The sequence below is a fragment of the Drosophila virilis genome, chromosome 3 (genome assembly GCF_030788295.1).
Source record: "Drosophila virilis strain 15010-1051.87 chromosome 3, Dvir_AGI_RSII-ME, whole genome shotgun sequence".
NCBI lineage: Eukaryota > Metazoa > Arthropoda > Insecta > Diptera > Drosophilidae > Drosophila > Drosophila virilis.
This window is the reverse complement of record NC_091545.1, coordinates 17,644,874-17,663,374: the sequence shown is the minus strand read 5'-3', so window position 1 is coordinate 17,663,374 and position 18,501 is coordinate 17,644,874. Positions and strand designations below refer to the sequence as shown.

At 42.0% G+C, this 18,501-nt stretch overlaps 3 protein-coding genes across 3 annotated transcripts in view; 1 reads left to right on the top strand and 2 right to left on the bottom strand.

The window, feature by feature from the left end:
* The first annotated feature begins 6,243 nt into the window (after window positions 1-6,243).
* On the top strand, window positions 6,244-9,612 carry Aps (diphosphoinositol polyphosphate phosphohydrolase 1 Aps). Its single transcript, XM_002047755.4, has 4 exons — window positions 6,244-7,306; window positions 7,665-7,763; window positions 7,915-8,070; window positions 8,129-9,612. Exons 2-4 carry the CDS (start codon window positions 7,665-7,667, stop codon window positions 8,414-8,416), a joined length of 543 nt encoding a protein of 180 aa, XP_002047791.1. The 5' UTR covers window positions 6,244-7,306; the 3' UTR covers window positions 8,417-9,612.
* Window positions 9,613-9,637: 25 nt separating this feature from the next.
* Window positions 9,638-11,668, bottom strand: aln (divergent protein kinase domain 1C). Its single transcript, XM_002047754.4, has 5 exons — window positions 11,116-11,668; window positions 10,892-11,044; window positions 10,683-10,820; window positions 10,413-10,621; window positions 9,638-10,352 (listed from the first exon to the last, which is right to left on the bottom strand). The coding sequence occupies exons 1-5, from the start codon at window positions 11,263-11,265 to the stop codon at window positions 9,764-9,766; spliced, it is 1,239 nt and encodes a 412-aa protein (XP_002047790.2). The 5' UTR covers window positions 11,266-11,668; the 3' UTR covers window positions 9,638-9,763.
* Window positions 11,669-13,041: 1,373 nt separating this feature from the next.
* The window catches only part of Glut1 (Glucose transporter 1), an 84,775-nt gene continuing 79,315 nt past the window's right edge, over window positions 13,042-18,501 (bottom strand). The window contains 1 exon segment of the mRNA XM_070208029.1: window positions 13,042-17,955. Coding sequence (XP_070064130.1) covers window positions 15,344-17,955 — 2,612 coding nt within the window. The 3' untranslated portion in view covers window positions 13,042-15,343.

The following is an 18,501-nucleotide window of genomic DNA, read 5'->3' as shown; positions in this document are numbered from 1 at the left end:
GTTAATTGCCTCAAAAGAACTAACTGCAATGGCGTCTAACAGAGGGTTTTAGCATAAAAAATCTATCAAAGTCAAACCAAAACGTAATTATAATCAAAATATAATTACAAAAGTTTCTTTGAATGAAAAAAATATTATTATTCATTCGCTATTGCTATTCATATACCCAAGGCAATACAACACATGCCAGGACAATATAAATAATATTTATCCCGCTGTTAAATTTAGCTAATCAGTAATCTTTTTATGCCCAATAATACCATAAATCCAGACTGACAGCTTATGTAATGTTGCGGATCATCCGATAATTCGAATATAATTTTTCATGTAACATGAGTAGTGTATAGCGAGCAAGTCGGGCATACCCAAACGCATACCCTCACTCCCACCTATACGCAACCGTATATTCATTCCAGATATCGCAGTCTTGAACTTGAACATTTTCACACACTCTTCACGGGGGCAGGCGGCAGCGGAGGCCGCGATAAGCGGGAATTAAATAATTTTACACTCCATGCGATTATCGGCAGCGATTGCGATGGCAATACGGATACAGTTTGTGTATGCTAACGAGCAGGCAGCTATAATTGGCCCAGGCCCGACGCAGATACGGATACATTTACAGACGCATATACAGATACATTTGCTGGCAGAGATACTTGCGCAGCCACATCCTCTCGGGCGAGGCAAACATGGCCACGCGCTTGGCCGGGAGTCAAGTAATTGACAAACAATTACCTTTAACGCAGCATTGTTCCGGCTCTGGAGCTCTCTTTGATCCTCGGCGTTCCGCGTTCGGCTTTCGGTGTTCGGCGTTTTGGCTTTTAAGTTTGGTGCGCAGAGGCAAACACCTCAATCCTCAATTTTGGTAGCCAGCGCGAACTGCTTTGCCTATGCCGAGGCAATTGTCTGGGCAGCTGCTGCTGCTGCTGCTGCTGCACCCCCAACACCTGCACACAAAGAGCTGGAGTAGCGGACCTAGAGCAGAACCCATTGCCATACCCATAGCTCCCGACCCAAGCCCAGGCCCATACTCATACCATAATAATAAATATTTCATGAAGCTGTCAGCAACAAATAATCTAAAACTGCAGCAAGCTGACCAAAAGCACAAAGGAGCCGCCACCGCCGCCTCTTGGAGAATTTGTTGGCTTCAGCTTCAGCTTCAGCTCCAGCTTCAGCTTCGACTTGGGCTTTGGCTGCACAATGGCCGCCGCCCTGGCAAGCGTCTTCTTGTGGGTGTTAACAGCCACTACTGGGCGAGGAATGCGGAAAGCTTAAAGAGTCGCTCGTTGACTGCATTTATTAAACATAAATTCATGGCCATATTGACATTGCGCATGCTTCCCAAAATCAATTCAAATGCATGCATGCAAGCCAGTTTCGGGGCTGCAACTGGAGCGGCAGTCGGAGCTGGGTCTGGAGCTGTGGCTGGCATAAATGGAGCAGCCATCGCCCGCCGCTTGCACCTGTCAATGCATTGACATAAACCAAAAACCGGTCGCAGTTTCTGCTGATGCTTACGCACTTGGAACGAGATCAGCACGGGATGCTGTCCAGATACTGCAGACCTGTTGCCGTCATTTGATGCGTCAAACATGCGCTCAAACGCCTTGCCGCACCCCGCTTTCGGGCCGGGCAGAAAATTTTTATTATTATTATGACCATTTTAGCTACCAAGCATGCGTAAAGCATACGGCCAAGTGGGCCGCCAGGCAGCCCACGACCGCGTCTGCGCCGGCGCAGGAGCAGCCGGCTTCAGCAGCCGGCCAATAAATTGTGACGCTAATGTAAAGTGTGGCAAGCCATTAGCGGCGAGCGACGGGCCGAGGTGCCAGAGGTGGCAGACAGCGGGCCGCAAAGTCAGCAGCCGCGGGTTATTGAACCTACCCCACGGCGACAGCTGACGAGGATCCTATGGCACCTGCAAGTGGGCGCAGCCAGAGCCCACATATTGAGCAAGGTTGCGCAGGCTGTTCTATAAATTCAAGGGCTCGCCATTACAGGCAGGAGGTGGATCAGCTGCCATGTTGACTTAACTGCGATAACTTCTTACCGATATAGAAAAGATAAATGCTGAACTTTATTTTTTGCAAATTTTATGATTCTATTTATAAGCAATGGCCTGAAATACTAACTGGCTGACTGGAGTTAATATATAATGTTAGCGGATAAATTCAGTCGGAATTGTGGAAAATTTGGGGGAAAATGGATACCTTATTATAGATTCCCAGCAAAGGCTGCCCAAACAAACTGAATACTTTCGCCTTATTAAAGCACATGGCATTTATTGAAAGATTCAGCCCGTCTCAAAATTAAATTGGCAAATAATATATTATAATTTCCCATCAGTTTGAACCATATTGCCGCAAACTCGAATCGATGAACCCTCGCAGCAAGAATTTGAATTGGAACTAACCAGCCCTGTGGTGCTCGCCTGTTGGCATTTTTATGACGTCCGCTGACAGATTTCACTTCCAGCGGAAAACGGAAGCGGCTAGTTGGACTCGCTGGCCAGGCGAGATGACTTCCTCGACAACGCATTTTTTGTAGGCGCTGTCTCTGGTTTGCATTTAATAGATTAATTAGAGACAACGCGAGTGCCGCCCAATGATTAAGCAAAAGTTGTTGCCGCCGCTGACTTCCGTCAATCAACTGGCAGGGAAATCTGGAGAGCAGCAGGAGGCGAGGTAGGCGGGTGACAGCGACTTGGCTGCAACAGCAGGTGGAGGCGACACTTGCCAGCGACAATATGTTGTCCAAGTTAAAGTTTATAAACCGGCCAAAAGCCAAACGCAAAGCAAACGCAAAACTCAATTCAAACGCCTGCTGCGACTTTGGCTGCGGCTGCTGTCCAATTTTTTTGTGCAGCCTTTTGTCAACTTGCACTGCAAGGTGCCCCGGACGACAGTGCTGGCGATGGCGACACACAAAAACAACAACACGACAAAAAAAATTTAACATGTAAGAGTGCTTCTGTTGGGTGTGCTCGACCAGCAGGCACCCTGTAACCAACCAAAGGATTTGAACTTTCTGCTGCCCAAAAACACGCATACAAAAATACAAAAGTAGCACGTCTCAAGCTGCGCAGCTCTTTCCCATATATGAAAATCTATGGTTAATGCGTTCTTTAAAAACTCGGCTACTTAAGGTCTGATGTATATGAACTTTACAGCGCTTAGATATGACACGAAAAGGCATGTAAATACCAAAGTGCATGGCTCTAACTGATTGGAAAGAACGAAGGCGGCATCAGAAATATACAATTAAATCGAGAACAGGGGCTTGTTATCGAAGTTCATAGACGAAAGACTGCGAAAGACGCGTTCATACAGCCTATTGAACAGACAGACTGAAGGAAAGACAGACACAGCTGATCAAGAAAATTTATACCTTATGATGTCCATTCGCTATTTACACAAAACCATGTAACCCTTCCTTACCCATTTTTAATGGGTATCGAGTAAAAAAACAAAACAAAAACAACAATGCCAACCACAGGCACTTGATGCCAGGCAACGGCAGCGCTGGCGGCGCTGGTGGTGATGCCGCAGGGCCCGGGCCAGGTCCGGGACCTAACGACGACGGCGACGACGACGACAGAACGTGGTTAGCAAATTTATTATGTAAACGGAAATACGGCATATCCTTGCTCAGTGGCGATAGCGACGGCCGCGGCAACGGCGACGGCAACGGCTCCGCAGCAATAGAAATAGTTTTGCGGCTGCCGAGGCAAAAAGGGCGAAGGCGCGAGCAGTAGATGCCAGTTGGAGTTAGAGCTGGAGTTGGAGCTGTAGTTGGAGCTGGACGGTAACTGGAGGAGCTGCCGGAGCTCGTAAATCGCATAAATTGTATAATTCTGGTCATTGTTGTTGTTGTTCCTCTTCTTCTGGTTGTTTGTTGTGTTGTCTGTTTTGTGAATTTGTTGCCAAATTGCGTTTGTAGGTGCACGCCTTTGTCATGGCCAGCAGCAGGAAGACATAGCCAAAATGAAACAATATGTTGCCCAAGGATGCGGCCCGCCAACCCAGCCGACCAAATTCTATTGAGCATTTTGAACACGTGCGCGACAACTGCTGCGGCTGCTGATGACAGCGATAGTTAATTAATGACAGGATCAACACCTGCGGCAAGACTACAGTCAGCAGCTTTGAATTGGCTTTCAGTGAGCCCAGTTGATTGAATTTGGCTACCAGTCAATTAGCCATAAGTACCGCAATGTTCCTGCTCAAGCTCATACAAATGCAGATACTTTTTCCGTACAACGCGGCGTATGCGCAACGTAATAGGAGAAGGGACACAAGCCGAATAGAAACAACTGCTGACCACAAGGCGAATCAAAACAGGGCGCTTGATGTAGATGAATATTAAGATACATAAAAAAGGGGCGTGTGAATAAAATCTCAGTGGGCTTAAAGTACGAGCTAACAAAGATGAAAAAGTCAACTCTTGAACCAAAATGGATAAAAACGAGATAATGTCCTTGTGGAACTATATGTAACAAACAGAAGGCAACATCTGCGACCCCATAAAGTATATATATTCTTGATCAGCATCTTGCATCAAAGAGTTAAATATTTTATATTACGATGAAGGATAAACACGAACTTCTGAATATGATTATGTATAATAGTATATACAACTCTTTCCCAACGCTAAGAAATAAAATCTAATAATCAAAGGTGCAACATTTTGTTGATTTGAATAAAGTTAAAAAGTTCAATGCTTGAAGCACTTTTTATAAACCTTAAAAGACGATTGTAGTTTTTTTTCAGCCCTGTTGTCCATCGCCTGCACAATTGCTGGCCCTGGTAAATTGTAAATTTTTGCACTTGATTTCAATGTGGTCGCCGGACGCATCAAATAGACAAAGTTTGCCAGCCAAGTGGACGCCTATTGCAAATTTATGACTTTGAATTTATGTGCAACAAAGCGTGGCATACACGGAGGCGGGAGATGCGCACAGGACATTCAGCCAGAAGTAGACCACAAAAAACCACAAAAAAAAAGGACTATTATTATAGTCAGAAATCAATCGATGGACAACTGAATTAATTTATGAGCTAAGAGATACCAAACCTTAGCGAAAAAAAATGTTATTATTTTGTAGTCTAAATTTAAACCCAATCAAGAAAGTCACAGAGCGAGAAAAACGCGTGTTAAACAGTTTAACACTTCTGCATGGTCACGTCGAGCGGCACCCAAAAAGAAGAAATGAAGCTCATAATTCATTGAAGCCACACACACACACGCACATTCAAATATAAGAACTAGCAATGTCTAAGAAAGCCAAAAGGAAATGGCAATGCATTAAGAAATAAGCAATTTGCTTTGCAGCAGGAGCAAAAAGCGCCACAAGATCAGACCCAGGACCAGGACACAGGCCAGGCAGCCAGTGTGTCGCGACTCGCGACTGGAATGCACAGGCTGGCAGTAAATGTTTAAGGCCAGCCAAGGACACAGCCCTCCCCCCCCCCCTCCCCCCAACCGCCTTCTTCTGTGGAACAGCAAACGGATTCAGTATCCCTGCGCTAAGTAGTTGCATTAAAAGCTTACAACCAAAACGTAGAGGCAGCAATCCAAGCGGCAGCTTCAACAAATGCAAAGCAAATTTTTGGCGTTGTGGCGCTCCCATAATCCCCTGCCTCCTGCTCCCTTTTCCCTTCCCCTTTGCCGTTGCCGTTGCCGGCACTTTTGTGTTTTTGGCAGACGCTCAAGTAACGTCCTGCGTTGTGGCAGTAAATCATTTCTTGACTTCTTCCAGCCAGTTGACGACCTTAAAGCTGATCTTAATTGAATACAAATACGAGCTACAACTCTAACGCACGTTAATCGATAATTATCGATGCCCTTACTTAGACCTGACCCCGAGTAATAGGTTAGAAGGAATTGAAGAAAATTAGGATAGATTTTAGAGTAGCACAGCCAAACTAAATTTCGATTTTCTTTGAATATTCCGATACCAAATTGAAACAAAATACAAAATAGAATTCAAGCGTTTTATGTTTGGAAACTGAAAGACTTTTTGGCATAGAAATTGAAAAACGTTACGAATTTCAAAATAAAATTTGAATACAGTCTCCACCTAGCGGCAATACTGGCGCCATCTGGTGGCTTATGTCTGCAGTGGATTCAATACTGCCTACCTCAGAAATTAGAGTTGCCAACTGTAGCATGGGACTGCCAACAGATATATTTTGTGGCAGATTCAATTTATCAGAGGCGGTAACACTGTTTTTTGCGTCGTCCTCTTTGCCGAGCTATTCGCCGATGCAACATTCGTGAAATTGTTAAAAGTGTTACTTTTACGTGGGCTTGCAGCTAGAAATCGTCACCGCGCAAATAAAATCGTTGCACAAGCCGCGACACGTGTGTTTGTCTGCCCAAAGCGGCTATTCATCACCATTTCGGGGCGTGTTTGGAGCGAGAAAATGGAAAACGCATGTTTCGTGCTCAGATAAGACCCAGCTGAGCGTCGGTCTCGCTCAAATTGCAACAAATTGCGAAAAGCTTCCGGCTAGACTCACAAGCAGACAAAACAGCGACAGCGACTAGCCAAACAGCGGCTAAAAGCAGGACAAAGGCGGTGACAAAGTGACAACAGCAACAACATCAACACGAACACAATTACAATCCCAACTTGATACCAACACTAACCAAAAAACCAAAAAAAAAAAAAAAAAAAAAAAAAAAACAAAACAACAACAACATGCACCCACTGCAAAGTAGTTAAATAATTCTGCCCTGTCTGCGCTTTATTTCCTCTTCATTCTTGTACTCGTTTTAATTTCAACAAGTTTTCTGTTCTCGCTTTCCCCACATCTCTTTCAAACCATCCGACGCGCAGTTCTTTTTTCGTTACTACACAACAACAAATACAGGAACAACAGAAACAGCAACAGCAACATACAAAACACACACAAACACACACACGTACGCACGCACACATTGGCTCTCAGACTAAAATACACATACACTCACGCGACACATACAACGACAGTTTCTCTGCTGTGACGCAGCAGCCACCAAAAAGCACCTGCAAAAGCGGCACGAGACCAGCGACCGGCTCCCAGTGCAGCTGTCATAGCGCAAAAAAAAAAGAAAAATAAGCACCAACAACAACAGCAACACACACACACTTGTTGCAAACGCAGCAAAAGGAAGACAAGCGGAGAGGGAGAGAAAGAGAGTGAGCGAGTTAGTGAGTTAGTGAGAAAGGGACGTCAAGGCGGCTGTCTCTTTGTTAAGTGCCTAAGCAATCGGCTATCAGCGTTCATTTTGCCGCCGTACTTACAAAAACGCAAAGGTAAGCTCCCAGATGTTTGCGAAAGTGTTTCAATCATCATTCATGACACGGCTAATTTACAAACGCCAAACGGTACCCGGCACACACAAACACACGCACACACATGCAAGCGTATGCATACGTGCGTACATAAATAAATCGTTGATAAGCTGGCGCTGCAGTTGCCGGCGGTCCCTCAATCAAATGTCTGATAAGACGGAATCACGATTCTCATGTGCGCGCACATTCAAATTAAACGCGACAACAACGAAATGATAAAATAGAAAGAATTATGACCCCAACGCTATCAGCCTTTGCCAATTTTTTCGGTTGCCCCGAACTATCAATCGCCCTACTTATCGTATCAATATGCTTTCAGATGGTCAAGGAGAAACCCAACTCGACACGCATCTATGATAAGGATGGCTTCAGGCGACGTGCTGCCTGTATTTGCGTGCGAGCCGAGAACGAAGCGGAGGTAAGTTTCGATCTACCAAAACATGAAATTGCATTGTGTTTCGATGGGCATTCAAAATGCAATAGGATAGTTTACTCTATCTAAAGGATCGATTGAAATTCAATTTCTTCAAAGGAAATATGCCATATTAATGGCTCTTAATGTATTGCAGGTTCTGCTGGTTACATCTTCACGCCGTCCAGAACTGTGGATTGTGCCAGGCGGCGGGGTCGAGCCGGAAGAGGAACCCTCAGTCACCGCCGTGCGTGAGGTGCTGGAGGAGGCAGGCGTTGTTGGCAGCCTGGGACGTTGTTTGGGTGTCTTTGAGGTTCGTTGTCAATCGGAATAAATGTTATGATTAAGCTAACAAATATCAAATATTATAGAACAACGATCACATGCATCGCACCGAGGTGTTTGTAATGAACGTGACCCAGGAACTAGATGAGTGGGAGGATTCGCGTAGCATTGGACGAAAACGTCAATGGTTTACCATTGATGATGCATTGTCACAGCTGGCGCTGCATAAGCCCACCCAGCAGCATTACTTGATGCAGCTGCAACACTCGAAGACGCTGGAGAATGCCCACACGCCAGGTCGTGTAGTGAATGCCACGCATCCGCCCATATTGGCAAATGCACCCTCAGCGGCCGCGTCGCCCACAACGGCATAAAGACAAATGCAGAAAGAATAATCATCTATAAGCACACACCGCCTCACACAAACAACACACACACACAAAACACACACATACACAATTTGAAAACACAGTTATTCACCCACATTTTGACATTTTGAAAATTTACAATTAGACAGGCAGTTGATAAATATTTTCGGTATATTTAAATCATTTACCCAGCACCCGCTCTCCATTATATTGACTACAGTCCGCATCCTTTTCGAGTTTAATTTAAGTCGAACGCTACATTTATGTTTTTAGAAATTGTATTGAAAAACAAATGTATGTACTTTAAATAAGAGAATGCATAAAAAAACTAAAAAAAAAAAAAGAAAACTAAATTAACAAAGAAGAATAAAATCTATAACATTTAATATAATAATTTTTGAGCGCATAGGGCACTTTTTGCAAAACGAAATACGTGTACTAACAAAAATTATGATATCTATTAGATTTTTCTACTCTTTTATAATTTACTCAAAAACATCTTGATTATTGTAATAAACAATTGGAAATGGCTTTAAAGAAGCGCTAAAATCTATAAACTATGCTAAGCGGCCTAAAAAATATAACAAAATGAAAAAAGGAAAACCAACGAAATTATTTCGTTTAAAATCTGCCACAGTTAAACAATTGAACAACCTTTGTATAAACTTCTGTTGCAGATAAATCCTTAGAAAACTAAACAAAAAACCAACAACTAAAGTTGCCTATGCAAAAAGATAAAACACAAACAAACATGAATATATAAAATCAAGTTATGCCGGAAAAACGTTAACTTATTGTAAAAAAAAAAATATGAAATTAGTGAATCCAGCTAAAATTCAAAAGGGAAACTAAACTATATATTAACAATAAGACATGTGCACGCTGTACTTTTCAAAAATACAAGGCAAACCACAAATATAAATATAAATATAAAAAGATAAAACTTAAAATGTCAATGTGATAAAAGCTAATCAACACTTTTATGTAGCTCTTTTTGGAATACACTTTTTGGGCACTTTCAAAGATAAAGTTTTAATTCAAGTTTTAACGCTCACGAGAGCAATTGATTTTCAATGTAAATTCGAGATAAGTTACAGAAAACAAAATATTATATTCATCGGCAAGCTTAACAATAGAGAATGAAATTGTTGCAATTTAACAATAATTTATAAACGAAAATAAACACAAAACCAAAACTACAATTCAAAGCCGTTTTATCGTATGTTAAAAAACTTTTTATTTATGTTAATTCTATATTTGCTTATTAAATCTAATTTATGTAAAAATTCTACCACTTTGTGAGCAAGTCATCAGCAGGAGTACCCAATTCAACTACATGTGCATCATGGACACCTAAACGCCTCCTTGCTGCCGAAGCCGTGGGCTTTCAACGTCCACATCGGAGTCAGCACCGGAAGCCGTTATCACCGCCTGAAGCAGCTGCTTCAGCTCATTATAAAGCCTCAAAGCCAGTTGCAGGGTGGGTGCCTGGCGACGATCTGGCACCTGATGCTCTTTAGGCGGCTGTACGCACATCTTCACCAGCTTCTGCAGCGACCGTGGCAAACGTATGCCACTTAAGAGACCCGGCTGAAATGTACCACTGCCTAAAAGGACATGTTCACAGAATATCTGAAAGTTATTGTTCTGCTGCACATGTGTGCAGGCCTGACGGTCTGCATCACACAGTCCGCGACAGGAATGGAAGTTGCAGTCCTGGTTGTTGTGGCACTTCACCCCGTTGGATATGCGCTTGTCCAGGTAGCTCTCGACATAGATATGCTCCGCGCTTTGATACTTCAGACGTCTGTCGGGCGTGAGTCCAAAGCGATTCACTTGCATCTTACACATGCGCAACGGCTCCGGCTTCATCTCCTCCAAGCGAAATATGTACTCCATGATGTTGAGCGCATGCTTTAGACGCTGCTGTCGATTCGAGGCGCTGTCAGGTGAATACAATGTGGTTTGTCAGCTTTGGTACATTATTTCCGTATTTACTCACAGAAACTGAATGATGCTGGGATTAGACTGCACAATTTCTAATCCCTCTGTGGCATAGTACGGACCGCATGAGCCTAGGACCGCTGGAAACACTGATTCCTCATCGAACAGCTTGCCCATCATATAGTTGTTGTCCTTGAACAATCTCCAAAAGCTAACCATTTGCTGTGAGTTATTATCCGCAATCTCCTGATTGACCAAGGCGCGTATCTTAAAATCCAAGGCGAAAAGTTTTTGAAGCAGCAGCTTTAGGAATTATCTGCAGGCATACCATATTATCGTCCAATGTTACATTGTAGGCCAGAATGATGTGCAACTTGACAATTTCATGGAACTCCTCGATCTTAGGATAAATAGCCTCGCCCTTGCTGTTCGTCCAGCTCAAGTCGTCATCGTTGTGCTTGGCCAGCTAATTGCCAGCAGCGGTTTGGAATGGTTGGTAGTCATGACAACCGAAAAACTAATGCCAAACTGACCTACCTTCACGGCGAGCATATCGCCATTCTTTTCGGCCGTAAACAATATCGTTTTCATATCATTTAACGGGCACTGGAAGTTGTCAAAGTTCGACTGGCTGCTGCACAGTTCCTCGCAAAGGGATCCACTAAACTCATGGTGTTCATACTTTTGGCACTAAATTTGTTGGTATTGGTCTGTTTATTAATTGTGCGTCAAAAAAGGTGGTGAGACTTTTTTTCCCTTACCATGTGCGTGAGACTTCTGTGCGACATAAGCTTGAAGCAGAAGGATAGATTTAGGAACGCATAGCTGAAAAGGCCAACCGCCAGCAGCACTGCAATCAGAACCGTACGCTGCATTCCTAAGCGAAATTTTCGTCGCAACGCAGTCAACATATTTTATTTTTAATTTAAATTTTCATCTTGGGGTCAGGTTTTCCTTTGCATGCCCACTTGAGGTATATACACCAAAGGCTCACCGGAACTGTCAGTCGCGAATAGTTTGACGTGTTTCGGACATGCGCAATGCCATCCGCAGGCAATATTCATGGAACATTCTTATGGGAGTGGCGATATATTCAGGCACTTATCGATATATGTGCAAAAACGGCTTATAAGAGTTATTAGCTGATCCTTCTGGTTTTCATATTGGCTCTGAAAGCTCCCATTTTTTGTAGCGCTTTAAAGCGTATCCGTATCCGTATTGGGCATGATAAACATCCTTTTTTGCTATACACTTTATAATACACCTTAAACAATTCAAATTCGCGTTTGTTTTTTGGAAATCGCGAGACATTTGCCTTAAGGGTTTGTAAATATGTCAGACGACGAAAACAGAGCATAGAGCATATAGAAATTTATTTTTTCGAACGATTCTTCGTATAGTACTATATAAAATAGTACTGATATATTAATTTCATTTGGCCCTTATGTAAATAGCATAATTATCCGAACAAATGTTGGGATTGATCAAGATATCTTGATAAACAAAAAGATTTGCAAACAAGAGCCTACTTTGCGACCTATAGTTCCTATGGCAGCTATATGATATAGTAGTCCGATGTTGATAAGATTTGGACATATATGAGATGGCTTCCATAAAAGGACTTACATTTCGGCCTATAGTTCCTATGGCAACAATATGATATGGTGGTTCGATCCGGCCGTTTCCGACATATGTACTGCATTTCTAGACGATAGCTTACTGAGAGACAAGTTCGCAAAGAAACAGACAGACGAACAGACAGACTGTCAGATGGACAGATGGACCGACAAACGAACTGGCGGACAGACGAATAGATGACCAGACGGAGGGACTAATAAATGGAAAGACAGACAGGCGGACGGACAGATGGACTGACGAACAAACATGAAGACCGTCAAGGCTATATCATAAATGGGGTCGGAAGTGTCTTCTTCTAGGCGTTTTATATATAATTAAAAAATTATAATACCCTCGATAAGGGTATAAAAAGGCGTGTGTAATTTGAAATTATTACTTAACGTATAATTCTTTATTTATACTCTTTGCTAAATTGAGCAATTATTTTACTTAATTCATCAATTTAATTTCAATAAGTTTCTTCTTGCTTTTAAGTGGTTTTAGAGTTTTCATCGTGTTTTTTTTTCATTTAATTTTTGGTTTTGCTAAAAATAATGTAAATTCATAATTACATACCTAGTTCAAGTTTTTTATTGTATATCATTATTAATTATTATTTTTCATTGCCTTTTTTTTCTTGTAACTAACGCAAACTCATATTCATACTAATACTTTGTGTGCGTATGTTTATGTGTGTGGCTGTGTAGTTGTGTCTAAATATTCACCTTTATATGTATATACGTATTCATATACTTAAGATAACTGTTCTGTTAATACATGATTTTAACTAGTTATGTACACAACTATATATTGTTATGACAAATGCTAGAACATATTGTTTTTAACTGTTTATTTGATGTTAGTTTTTGCTTTTGCTGTTTTCACTTTCAAATCAGAAGACGAATTTTAAAAATTGTAAAAAACAAACCACATTTTACGCGGATTCTGGCGCATTTGACTAACTCGTCTATGGATCAATAAATTCTGCTATATAATTCAATCGGCTGTCATATTTTTTATAACGCTTTTGTCTAATTGTCTCTGTTAGTTTTTTGTTTTTTTTTTTTGTGTTTTGTTTTGGTTTGCATTCAACTCCGTGTGATTATCATAAATTGTTTTGGTTTTTTTAAATTAATTTTTATTTACGCGTGTTAAATTTTTGTATTTTGTGAACATTAAAATTGTATGCATCATTAATTTGTTTCATTTATTGTTTATTTGTTTGTTTGTTTGTTTATTAACTAATTTTTGTTAAATTGCATAGTTTATTCATTGCGTGTGTAGATTTACGTGTATGCGCTTTAATTAACTTAGTTGATTTTTATTTTGTATTTATTTACATTTAGAATAATGCACACAACATTAAACTAGTTCGGCTCAAGTGATATGCATCTCAGATACTTTCGCAATCGAAAGTATCTCAGCTGTTTATCAAATCAAACTCACAACCAGTTAACATCGTTTCGTAGTCGTTGGCGCTTCTATTGTTTATTTTTTTTTTTTTTTAATGTTTTGTTTTTATATTAAATATTATGCAATGTTAACATTTTGTCTTTTGATTTTGTTACAAAATCGCTGCCGCGTGGCTGTTTTTTTTTGGTTTTAAGAATTTATTTAAACTCATTATTGTTTTACTTAGTTCGTTAAAATAATGTAAAAAATCTGCAAATTGCATGCTCCTCGTTAATTAATGTGCCATTAAAAAATGTCTATGATTTTCTATATGTATTCATTCTTATATTTACAGCAGTTATTGTTTTTTTCTTCTTCTTCTTATATTCATCATCTTCGATTTGTTCAATCTATTTTGTTGTTGTTGTTTTTGTTTTATAAAACCTTTTTGGCAGTGCATTTATATTTATTATTCCGGTTTACCTATTTTTAATGATTTCAGCTAATAACTACAAATAATAATATTTATTTAATTGTAATTTATCTGTAAATTATTTTTAATGATTAACTAACAGCAAATATTTACAGTTGTTCGTCTTTTGCTTATCAGAATATACTTTATTTATATTTATATATATATATATATATTTTTTTTTGTCACGCAAGGTACGTTTGATGTAATAATTTATTGAAATTATATGTGTACGTAATTGATGTACATATGTGAAAATATGTATCGAACGAAATTGAAAGTAGAAAATTACTCTAAAATACAATTGGAAGACAGTTGTTGGGATCCATGCAATCAAATTATTTGCTAAATCAAAATTGAAATTTAAGCAGGGAAACTCTTCTTAAAAAGGGTTCATCAAATGAAAATGTCTTTAATTGATTTGAACAAAATGAAAATTTCGAATCTAAGATATTTTCAAAATAAAGTATTTTCTTTGAGCAAAACGGCATATTGCTTATACATAAATTGCAAGCAGTCCCTGAAGAAACTTGTTTAACTTCAACCATAAAAATTCGCATATAAAATAGTAAATAATTTAAAAAAAAAATCACTTTCCTATATTCCATATTTAAGATTAGCTTACTGATTTAGTGGAATGCTCAATAACTTTGCATTTTTATGTGTCTGCTACATTTTTTTTTGTTTTTGTTTTTCTTGCATATGTTTATAACTTTTTTCGTAGTTTAATTGTTAATATTTTGTTGTTTTTGCTTTTTTTTTTGTTGCTGTTACTGCATTTGCTGAAACTCTAAATCTTGTAGCGCTGCTTCGATTTCTTATCTCTAATAAATAAGTGTATTTAAAGTTGTTTAATTTTAAAACTATGCTTGGGTAGTTGTGCATTATTATTTCCATTTACCTTTCTGTTGTGGTTTTTTTTTCTATACGTAATTTAAATATGCAAATTCAAAACCTGTCCTTAAATTTTAACTTGAATATACAAATTTTCATACTTATCATGTATACGCACTGTTAGCTTAGGTATTTTTTAAAATAGTCGTTGTTGTGGTTGTTCTTCTTGTTATATTGTAGCTGGCTGCCGCATGTGAATGAATTTATGTGTGTGTGTGTGTGTGTGTGTGTATTTTCTGTGTGTGGGTGTTTATGTGTCTCCTTTTGTGTCTGTCCATCGCACATTACAATTTGGCTTACCACAAATAAATACTAATTTTAATCTTTATCATTTGGCAGTGTAAAAATTTAAGTTATTCATTAATTACGCGTTTTGTGTCTGTTTCTGTGTGAAAATTATTTAATTATTGCTTTTTGAAAAGTGTGCGCTGAAAATGCAATTTGATAGTCGATCATCCGCAGCTAATCCTCGTCCAAGCTTTGCGAACGTCGTGGCAGCGACCGCGCCTGCGCCTGCGACTTCGAGACGACCACATACTTGCGCCCAAAGTATGGTGAATCTAAAGATGGGAATAGTAAGGCTAATCAGGAGGAGTCGGGCTCAGAATCTCAGCTCACTTCTTGCGCAGGAAGTCTGTGTATTTGCGTGCACGCTTGCGCACTTTCTTGAAGGCATTGCCAAGCCGGAACTGCTCCTCGGCTAGATCGTGGGTGCCATAGTGATTCGTGCTGTTGCTGGTTGTGTTCGTGCTATGATGGGCATGAGCGTAGCTGTGCGGATGCGGATGCGAATGCGGGTGCGGGTGATGCGCATGCGTGTACTGGCCATGATAATGCGGCTGATGCTCAAAATGGGCGTGGTGCACGTGCATATAACCGTCACCAGCAGGATTAACCGATATCGATACCGATGCAGCCGAGCCGGGCGACATGGGCTGCGACAACAAATTGTGCTCCGAGGCGGCGTCGAAGGAGTCAAAGTGCAACGATGATGAATGCTCGCTGGTTGTAGAGCCGCCACCATCCAAATGAATGCCAGCAAACTCCTTGGGCAGCTCATCGATGGCCAGCGGCTTATCAAAGTGTGAATTGCCCGACATGTTGGCATAGTCGTAGCTGGGATACGTGTAGGGTAGATAGCCTGCGTGATGTGCTTCCGAGCTAACCAAAGTCTCGGTGTCTCTTTCGCTTGCCCGATTATTAATGAACTTCACCTCGTTGGCGTTGCGCTCCTGGCTGCTGCTGCCAAACACAATGTTGATGTTGTTGCTGCTGCTGGATAGATTGATGTTGCTGGGGGACAGCGGCTCTGGCGGTGCCTGGCTGCCACTGGAATTCTGATTTAGATTAGTTTCTTTGCTCAAGCTAGTTTGATAGCTTCGCTCATAGCGCTGGAAGCATTCGCCAGCATCGCTGGAGGCAGTGTTTGTGGTATTCGTGTTGTTGTTTGTGTTGTTGTTGCCCTGCTGAAAATTATTCTTGTACTGAAACTCGAGCGCATTGCTGGGCTGAAATGGATAGTTCTTGGAATTGTTTAGCACATCGCCAATCGTTGGATTGCCTTTTGACAGATACTGATGTATATCCTCGCTGGTGATTTGCAGATCCTGATCCAGATACGTGTTGCACTGTATGTAGTTGTTGCAGCAGTTGTTGTACGCCTCACCCTCCTGATCCTGATGAAACAATACCGTAGTGGACTCCTCGAATTCGCAGTGATAGCTGCTACCGCGTCGCTTGCGTGCCGCTGCTGAGGTGCTGGGACCTTCATCGTACAGTGCGCTCTTCCAGCTGCTGCTGCTCTCCGTGTTGCTGGTCAGCTTGCGACATGGCTTCATTTCTGGCTCGGGCACATTCCAGGCATCCATCTTATCCTCCGTTGCTGCCTCAATTGTACCACCCACAGCCCCCTCAAGCTCGAATTCCGTAGGAGACTTACCGTCGGCTAGAAAACTCCAGCGTATGGGCGATGGTGAGCATGCGTACTCAGGCAGCTCATTGCTGAGCGCGCCCTTCGAACTGTGTCGCTCCAATGTTGAGCCGTGCGAGGGCGTAGTTGTTGCCTGCCCTTGTTCCTGCTGCTCTGTGTGCCTGCTATCGGCGGCAATTTGCTTGGCACGATCGAATATGGAGGTCAGCGAGCCGAGCTGACTGTTTGGCCGGCTGGCATTCAGGCCACGCAAGGATATGGATGTGTAGCTGGGCTGGCGCGCGTGCAGTCGCTGGTGCTTCCGCATGGCGGCCGATGCCGACTTGATGGAGTTGTTGCGGCTTAGTGAGGAACGCGAGCCATACAAGCTGGTGGAGTCCGTTTGATAGCAGTAGTCGGAGCTGGTGCAACACGAGCTGGGGCGACGTGACGATGAGCCGTACAAGTCCTCGGCAAAGTATTGAGCCAATTCCGTACGCGATGCACTGCAACAGGACTTGCGAACCATTATCTCCTGCACCTCGCGGTCAGCACACGCTGCATCCTGGCAGGCGTTGATCGAATTACAAGATACATCCGTGACCGAGCGATGACGTCGACTGCTGCACACATGTCGGGAAGTGTTGTGGCCACCGCCGGAGGAGGGATGCGTATGAGCGCCTGGCAAGCTGCCGCTACCTCCAACAGCAGCGACGCTGTGCTGCCGACGTCGACGTCGATAATGGTGATGATGAGAGTGCGATTGCGATTGCGATTGCGGTTGTGGTTGCTGCTGAACCTGACCCTGACCGTGACCCAGATGCGAGTGATGGCTGTGCGGTGATGTGTGGCGACTATGGTGCGGACTGTGACTGTGGCTGTGCTTGCGCTGCGATAGCTGCTGTGTCTGATGGCAATGTGAAACTATGGCAACCGCCTCCTGTGGCTGGGGCGGCTCATGCTGGTGTTGGGTGTTCAATGATGGCGGCGCTTGATCACATACGATATCCTTCTCATAGCTACAATGCACATATTCATGTGTGTTATAACAGGGCTGATGCTGATGCTGGGAATGTGTGGCGGCGGTAGCGGCAGCGGCAGAGGTGATGGCGGAGGAGGAGGAATGCTGCTGCTGGTGCTCCTCATCAGCGCGACTCGTTGAATGTACACTGGCAGTTTCAGGAGGTGAGGCGTTCCTCAGTCAAGGCCCGCTGTTCTGGCAGGCAGGTGCTTGCTGACGAAGGTGATGGGGCACAGAGGCAGCGCTCCGGCCCTGGTGTGTACTTCGGCCGCCGTCTAAAAATCGCTCGGATGCAGCTACAAGAAGCGTAAAGGCGCCAAGAACAAAAATCAAAATGATTTACCAATTAATAGAGCCTCCAATAAAGCTACTCTTAATTTTTTGTTTATTTTATAATCTTTTGTATTGATTAGATTAGTTTTCTGGCTGGATTTAGCAAGTGGTTTAAGTGGTTAACTCTAACAGTGCATCCAAAAAGTACATGCCAATAATACACATGCGCATAGGTATTTTTTATTTATAATGGCATTCATTCCGAGAAAAAGTCATGCAGCCTAAAAAAACTGAAGCAGCTGAATGATTCATGTAAATGAAATGAAAGATGTTGATTGAATTGTCGAAGCACTTCACAAAGTTATTTTCTGAAAAGTTTCGAATCTTCAAAAAAGTAAATTAGATTTATTTTGCGCCCAAAACTGTGCAAAGTTTATGAAGCTGGACGAAACTATTTAGAAAATAATTCATTCGGCTTATGCATTCGACTGGTCTCCGTTATTTTGAAGTATACTTTTAGGCGCATTATTGGCACTCAGTGTAGTGTTTTGTATTTCATACGTGATTTC

Bases quoted from the DNA above. Each gene is read 5' to 3' on its own strand.
- aln (XM_002047754.4), bottom strand. From the start codon at position 11,265: ATGTTGACTGCGTTGCGACGAAAATTTCGCTTAGGAATGCAGCGTACG. The intron at 10,821-10,891 runs GTAGGTCAGTTT...GCTGGCAATTAG, and splicing joins GCGATATGCTCGCCGTGAAG to CTGGCCAAGCACAACGATGA. The intron at 10,353-10,412 runs GTGAGTAAATAC...TTCACCTGACAG, and splicing joins CCCAGCATCATTCAGTTTCT to CGCCTCGAATCGACAGCAGC.
- Aps (XM_002047755.4), top strand. From the start codon at position 7,665: ATGGTCAAGGAGAAACCCAACTCGACACGCATCTATGATAAGGATGGC. The intron at 7,764-7,914 runs GTAAGTTTCGAT...AATGTATTGCAG, and splicing joins GAGCCGAGAACGAAGCGGAG to GTTCTGCTGGTTACATCTTC. The intron at 8,071-8,128 runs GTTCGTTGTCAA...CAAATATTATAG, and splicing joins GTTGTTTGGGTGTCTTTGAG to AACAACGATCACATGCATCG.